The sequence below is a fragment of the Triplophysa rosa genome, linkage group LG3, assembly GCF_024868665.1.
Source record: "Triplophysa rosa linkage group LG3, Trosa_1v2, whole genome shotgun sequence".
Taxonomy (NCBI): domain Eukaryota; kingdom Metazoa; phylum Chordata; class Actinopteri; order Cypriniformes; family Nemacheilidae; genus Triplophysa; species Triplophysa rosa.
The window spans coordinates 10318754-10326117 of record NC_079892.1 but is presented as its reverse complement, the minus strand read 5'-3'; the positions used below and the strand labels follow the sequence as shown (position 1 = coordinate 10326117).

At 36.0% G+C, this 7364-nt stretch overlaps 1 protein-coding gene across 1 annotated transcript; it reads right to left on the bottom strand.

Annotated features, from left to right (window-relative positions):
• Positions 1-1698: 1698 nt before the first annotated feature.
• LOC130551625 (ras-related protein Rab-8B-like) lies at positions 1699-6875 on the bottom strand. Its single transcript, XM_057329373.1, has 7 exons — positions 6686-6875; positions 4450-4510; positions 3330-3390; positions 3160-3237; positions 2911-3000; positions 2684-2800; positions 1699-1810 (listed from the first exon to the last, which is right to left on the bottom strand). The coding sequence occupies exons 1-7, from the start codon at positions 6807-6809 to the stop codon at positions 1718-1720; spliced, it is 624 nt and encodes a 207-aa protein (XP_057185356.1). The 5' UTR covers positions 6810-6875; the 3' UTR covers positions 1699-1717.
• Positions 6876-7364: the final 489 nt, after the last annotated feature.

The window sequence follows — 7364 nt, the reverse complement described above, 5'->3', positions numbered from 1 at the left end:
TTGTTATGCTTTAAACACAAGCTTTTAATAAATGGCTTTTCTTCGATAGCGCGTCCCTTTATACAGAGTCCAGTAACACAATGTTATTTGTTAAAAATGAGGTCATACAATCACAGATACAAAGGAAAAATGCATGCATAACAATGGTCCCATCTGAATGTCAGTGGTCATATGCTACATTTGTCAAAGTAAAATGACGATCATCAGAAGAACATTCTTTTAGGTATGGCAGTGACTCAGTTTAAACAGTCTAAGTCAGATTAATGGATACAGATCCAAGGCATCAAGGTCCCCAATATCAGCACAAGTAGTTGGAAGAATTTCCAAATGAGGGCATTTATTGCTGTAACATTTTAAGGTTGTCACATTTACATTTCATGTAACCATTAGTGCAGATTAAACAGGAGACCAAAACACCTAACAAATAAAAAAGTCCAGTCAGTGGCAACAGTGCCACCTTGTGTCATTTGACTGAAACAGCTACACATGTTAACTGTGCAAGCAAAATTGCTTTTTGGAAACTGCACATTTCTTTTAAGAGCATCCAGTGATGTCATTTATGTAAACAGTGAATAAAGATCACTTGTACATTGAACATATAAGCCAAGGAGATAAATGTCAAATAAAAAACAGTTCAGCTAATAAGGTAGTAGTCATTTTGTTGAATACTGTTAAGCATGCATTTATGACTTTCATATTCATTGAAAAGTAAAAAATAATGATAACAGATAACTGACACAATGACCTCATCTTTAATGTTTCTAGTTTCCACACTTGATTTTCTTTAAATTAATATACTATTTGTCATATGAATACATGAACTGCAACACTGCTAAATAAATATATGATGATTTCAACTGCATCATAACACATTTTAAATCTCGATCATTAAAGATATTTACATAATTTGCACAAATCACTGTCACACTTTATTAAAAAGCTGTGCATTAAACACATTTTCTTTGTATGTGGAAATAAATTCAATGTTTTCTAAATGTTATACTAGTGTCTGTGAAGTATGCACAGATCTTATGTTTGACCCTGTTTTATGTGTTACCTAACCCGTAGATGTTCCTTTACCCATCATGCTCAGCGGTCATCATGTTCTATCTTTGAAACCTTTCAGTGGGTGGACTAACGTCTGTCTGTGCTATGGACATGTGCCTGTGAGGAGAGCTCATTGAAAACACATGTAAAGTGCGTTTTGCCTATGGGGGACATTATTGAACCAGAGTAAGAACACGGTGTATAGCTAAAAAAGATCATACAGACAAATTGCTGACTCACTAATTCAGGCGAAACTAACTTCCACTAATTTAGAAATACACATAAATATGTCATGATCCAAGCTTTCAGCAGCAGTTTTAAGACAGCATATGCAACATCTGTATACAATAATTTAAGAAACATATTAGGACAAACCCATTCATTTTTTAACATCTGTTATCTTTTGACACAATCATTTTCACGATTATCACCACACAACAAAGAAAAAGTTTCTTTTTATGACTAACAACAGAGTGAAGCAACCAAATTTCTCAAAACGCAGCCGTTTCTTTCTGGTCCGTCTAAGGGTTTGGAAACTGGAACCTCAGTCGGCCCTTGAGCCTGATACTGTGGCTGTTTGCAGTGGCTCGTGTGATATGTTATACCAGCAGAGCATTTGTGGCTGCCGCTAAGTCACATAGAGTGAACATTTCCACTCGGCGCAAGAGAGTTACAGCAGTGAACACTTGAAGATGCTGCGCTTTTTGGAGCGTTTTTCTGAGATCTTTACCGGCCCTCCACCATCTGCATGACCACTGTCATTCTTGTGAATTTAGATACAGATGTTATACAAATTATTAACAGAGCATACAGTACATTTAAGTTTATTAAGTAGAGTACATTAGGGTACAAAAAGCAATGCTATATTGTGAGCCAAATATGTGACAACCCTGAGGGCTTAAAGTGATAGTTCACCTAAAAATGAAAATTCTGTCATTATTTACTCACCCTCTTGTCATTTGAAACCTTGACTTCCGCAGAACACAAAATAAGATATTTTGAAAAATGTTGGTAACAGCACCCCCATTCACTTCTATTGTATATATGGACGCAAACCAATGCAAGTGAATGAGGGCCAGTTAACAACATTCTTCAAAATATCTTCTTTAGTGTTCTGCGGAAGAATGAAAGTCATACAGGTTTGAAATGAGGGAGGGAGAGTAAATGATGAAAGATTATCATTTTTGGCTAAAGTATCATTTTATTGCTTTTATGAAACATGTTATAAAAATCATAAAGACACAAATAGTTATTATTTGTTGTAAAAAATTAAATTAAATGGACTACGAGGAAAATAGTCCAAGAGTGCATCTGGTGCATTCACCTAGATATTTGCATTTTAAAAAGCTTTATTTAAAGGGTTGCATAGTAAAAAACACCATATACGACCAAACAGGCCTGTATCAGGGTGGCATCAGAGTATCATTTCTTTAGAAAGGAATAGTTCCGTACAAGTAAACAGTAATGTGATGTTATAATTCAACAACTAAAAAAGATCAGCTATGGGTGCTGTGTGCGGCGATGCTAATAGTAGTTTGTTGAATATGTCATAGCTGTGGTTTATCGTGTATAAAGCACACTCATCCAGTCCCAGAAATCTCCATTTTATAAGATACAATTACACAACATGACTTACCATTTTTCTGTTGAGTCGGGCCATAATGTCTCTGGCAAGGGTGAAAAAAGCTTCCTCGACATTCACACTGGTTTTTGCACTTGTTTCTAAAAACTTGATCCCATAATCAATTGCCAACTACAGAAAATAAGAAAATGACAACAGTTTTACCAATAAACTCTCACACGACAATAAATAAGTTCCTATTTGAAAATGTAAAGCTACAAAAACACTTTAAAAAGTCTCACTTTCTCTCCTCTCTCTTTAGACACTTGTCTTCTGTCGTTCATGTCACATTTGTTTCCGAGAATCATCCTCTCCACGTCAGATGATGCGTGCTGAAATAAGCCACAGAGGAGTTCAGCTTTCTTAAAATTACACAATAAGCGTCAAATCATGTTTTTTTATGTACATGTTGGAGGATTATTAACATAACACTGTAAATCAACAAAAACAAGAATCTTCAGTTGAATATGAACTAGCATGTTGTATGTTACCTCCTCGATATTACGAATCCAGTTCTTTATGTTTTCAAATGATTTCTCACTGGTGATGTCATATACCAACATAATGCCCTGAAAGCCAGCCGAGAAACATCCATGTGCTTAAAATAAAATATAATTGTATTTATTTACTCTTCTAAGCATAACTATCAATATGGTCTTACCATAGCGCCTCTGTAGTAAGCAGTGGTGATAGTCCTAAATCTTTCCTGTCCTGCTGTGTCCCTGTTAAACCAAAAAGAGATCATTAAAAATAAGCCCTGCATCTTTGGTGACACGCAAATATGCATCCTCACCTCGTTCCTTCCTTCAGTTGAGCATGCAGATAGAGACAGATACAGTGGCACGGATATACAACACTACTGTCAGCACGTCCTAACCTTCATTAGTCACCTAAGTGCTGGACAGGGTGGGTGAGCATTACTGCTAACAGGAAGTTCAGACATAGTATGATGTAATTTCCTGCTTCACATTCGTGACAAGAAAAGGACCAACGATCTTTTAGCAATCGAATGATATTTTTTTACCATTAGCAATATAGACATGCAAACATGTGTTTTCCAGTTTTGTCTAAAGTCTGATATACCCGGCCGGGACATGAATTAACCACATTCATTTATAAAAAGTTACAAAAAGATTTTCTTGGAATATTAATATGTTTAATATTTCTTAAAAGAAATTTAAGTGCATCGCCAGTTCTGAATATCTTCAAAGTCACTGACTGGTGAACGAAATCCATCAAAAAATACACAGCGCTACATAGTCATGACCAGTGTTGTGTGTAACTAGTTACTAAGTAATTAGTTACTGTAATTTAATTACTTTCCCCTTGAAAAAGTAAAGTAAGGGATTACTCTTATTTTTTCTGTAATTTAATTACAGTTACTTCTGATGTAATTAAACTAAATACTTTGTGTAATATATGTGTGTGCAATAGTGGAATTGACATCAAAATTCAAAGTCTAACTTTAAAATCCTTGCTTTAATGTATAATTCTCACATTTGTAATATTTTGGTCAGTTAATAAGAGTACTTTATGTAGTTTAATATTATTTATTTGAATGAATTAAATAAGCCGTTTTATGTCTATCTTTCAATCACTTAACTAATCATGGTTGATGTAGGATATAGAAAGTAATTAGTAATAAGTAACTAAATACTTATGGGAGAGAGTCATTTGTACAGTAATCTAATTACACTATTGAATATGTAATTAGTAACTAGTAATTAATTACTTTTTCAGAGTAACTTACCCAACACTGGTCATGACAAACAAACGCTTACCATATTTGGAGTTTGATTCTCTTCCCATTTAACTCAATAGTTCTGATTTTGAAATCAATTCCTGTCAACAGAAAAACAGAGTAACATCATCGGTTAGAGAGATAGCAACGCATGGACCCAATGACATCATCAATGTTGCACTGCAGAGAGTTGAATGTGCCATTATCAGTTTTTGGTGTTAAACTGCTTCTTTTACCATTTTCCCCGCTGGCTACTTAAAACTAGTTCAACTCTATTGATTCACTTCTAAAGCAAGATTTTCTAAAGCTCTTTTATATCAGACATGTCATTGCCATTTATGGTGTGGAGAGATAGGTGTTTTCCTGCATTCGTCAACTATATATGTCTGTCCGGGATGCTTCTCAGATTTCTCACTCTGTGAGTTTATGGTTCAAAAGAAAAAAAATCAAGAAACGATGGATGAGCTTTTGGGTTGTTTTAAACAACAAAAACAGAATTTTACTGACATTTTATTACTGCTACTTTTGTTACTTTATACATCAGGGGTATGACAAGCAATGGTTTTGGTATCTTGTCATAAGGTATTATGATGTGCAATTAAATTATATTTCATTGATACAATGATGGGGAAAATAAAAAGTGAAATAACTTTCATTTTTGGGTAAACTAACTCTTTAACTCAACTAACTCATTTTATCAGAGGTGAAACTGTTAGAGAACAATTTAATTTTGTCATTCCAAGGCAACACTAAACTGAAATATAGTAAAACGATACCCTATATTTCTTTAAAGAGGCTTTTAAACTATATTAGCCAAACAGGCGCATAAATTCCTTTTTTTGTGTGTTGACTAGAACAGGTCTATAATAAACTGAGGAGGACCATTTCGTATTTGGGAAAATTGCTGGGAAAAACCTTCACACACGCAGTGACAGGAAGTAGAGTAGGGCACCATAGAGAAGTACGGGAAACATGTTGTGTGGGCTCAACTGGGGTCATGGACATCCTGGCACAAGAAACAGATGCCAGTCAAATGCTCGAATACATTGCAGGAAGAATGCTGAGATGGGTTGAGTGAATGTCACGAGACTGTGATGCAGTCTCAAACAGTATAGCCCTCTGTTCACAGTCAATTGTAGGCCTACTATGAGACTGCAGTTCTGACCCTGCAAAACAACTTTACTTATCTCCAGCACTGCCATCTAAACTCATGCAAAACAACTGCGATGAAATCAATTTTTGACAGCTTTGCCGTGCGGTTTCTTTTTCCCAGAATGCACCTGCACAATGAGTTGCAAGCGCAACCAAACTCTAAAAGTCCCACAGACCCCCATTGCAAGACACCGGCGCTTAACAAAAGCGGTGGGGGTGGTGACGTTTTAATCAGATGGAAAAACTGACAAAGGAAATGACTAAATTCTGTGCGAGCAGACTCAAAAATACATCCGGGCAATGTTCACGCTCACACACACATCAAGACTTAATTGCTATTTTATACTTTTTTTTATTATTAAAAAAAACTTTATCATGCATGCATATCTTCTATTCCATACTACGACTTGGTTAAGGTTCAACCTGACATGCTATTGAAAACATATCACCCAAACACCTTTCTTTCATTCTCAGACAAAGAAAACTGTCATCAAAAGGCAAACAGCATCTGGCTATGACCACCAGCCGGCTGTCATCGCTTTAAATACTAAAACCTCCCTCTCATGGACATTAACAGTATAGCACATGAGACTTTGCTCCACAAGCAAAGACAGCACATAGTATGCATAATACCCTAAATAAAGTGTTTATGATTTCTTTTGTGTGGACTTGTGTATGAACTTGCAAGGCCATTAGTGAACAGGATTTGACAAGTTAAAAGTAGATTTAACTGTGGTCAGCAAATACCACTCACACCTTCAAAAAGGCAACAGCATTGTTTCCAATGTACATATACAATCTTTTTCTAAGCACATTCTGATTTATAAAACAATACATGCTTTTTACTTATACATTTCCCTTTCAATTTGTATACATTAGCAAGCCAAACATTTTTCTTTTGCACAAAGGCCTCTGCATTTCTAAATCTATCCAGATGTTTTAATATTAGACAAAACCACGTGGATTTAAATAAAACCAGTTGTTTGCTAATGTGCTTTTTCAATGCACACAAAATAGCAATTTAATGTTGAAATCTCAATGTGTGTGAGCACCAGGACACTATTGTCCTTGCGTATAACGGGACCCCATGCGATACCTTCAGCCCAGATTACCGGTGAACTGACCGATTGTGGAGATAAACGTGGTGTTGAAGGCGTCCTCGCTAAATCTGAAGAGGAGACATGTCTTTCCCACTCCGCTGTCCCCTATGAGCAAGAGTTTGAACAGGTAATCGTAGGTCTTCGCCATTTACCAAGCCGGTACTTCCTCTAAGAATGAATGAGAGCGTGCACAGCTTCCCTTGTTCATGGTACCGAGTACTGACAGAAAGGCATATGTTCTGCGCGGAGGCGGGGTCTGACTGACTGACGTCGCATCTACGCTACTTGCGTGATTGGTCAATGTAGTTTCTAGGAGGACTCTGGTCGTTTACAGTCAGTCACACAGTAGTAGTCAAATGGTTACCCGTCATGTGTACAGTATTTGCATCCCAGTTGTGAAAGGCGATGTATGGAAATATAAGATAAACAGTTTTAAATGGAGAACGTGGTTCTAAAGTATATCGTAACACTGCAATTAACTGTTTTCATAATGTTTTAATTAATTTTTCTTATGGATTCTCTTTCAAACAGTGTTTGTGAAAAAATAGTAATAGCTATCGTAGTTAAAGTCCAATTTTAAAGTTGACCTGCATGAATTTTGACTTATCCGTTCGTTTGCTTTCGAAGAGAAAAGCATCCATGAATCAAATAAGATCTCTCTACAGGATCTTTAAGGATGTAGGACTCTTGTGTTATCCTTTAA

Bases quoted from the DNA above. Each gene is read 5' to 3' on its own strand.
- LOC130551625 (XM_057329373.1), bottom strand. From the start codon at position 6,809: ATGGCGAAGACCTACGATTACCTGTTCAAACTCTTGCTCATAGGGGAC. The intron at 3,238-3,329 runs GTAAGACCATAT...GCTGGCTTTCAG, and splicing joins CTTACTACAGAGGCGCTATG to GGCATTATGTTGGTATATGA. The intron at 1,811-2,683 runs GTAAGTCATGTT...TAAATTCACAAG, and splicing joins CCCGACTCAACAGAAAAATG to AATGACAGTGGTCATGCAGA.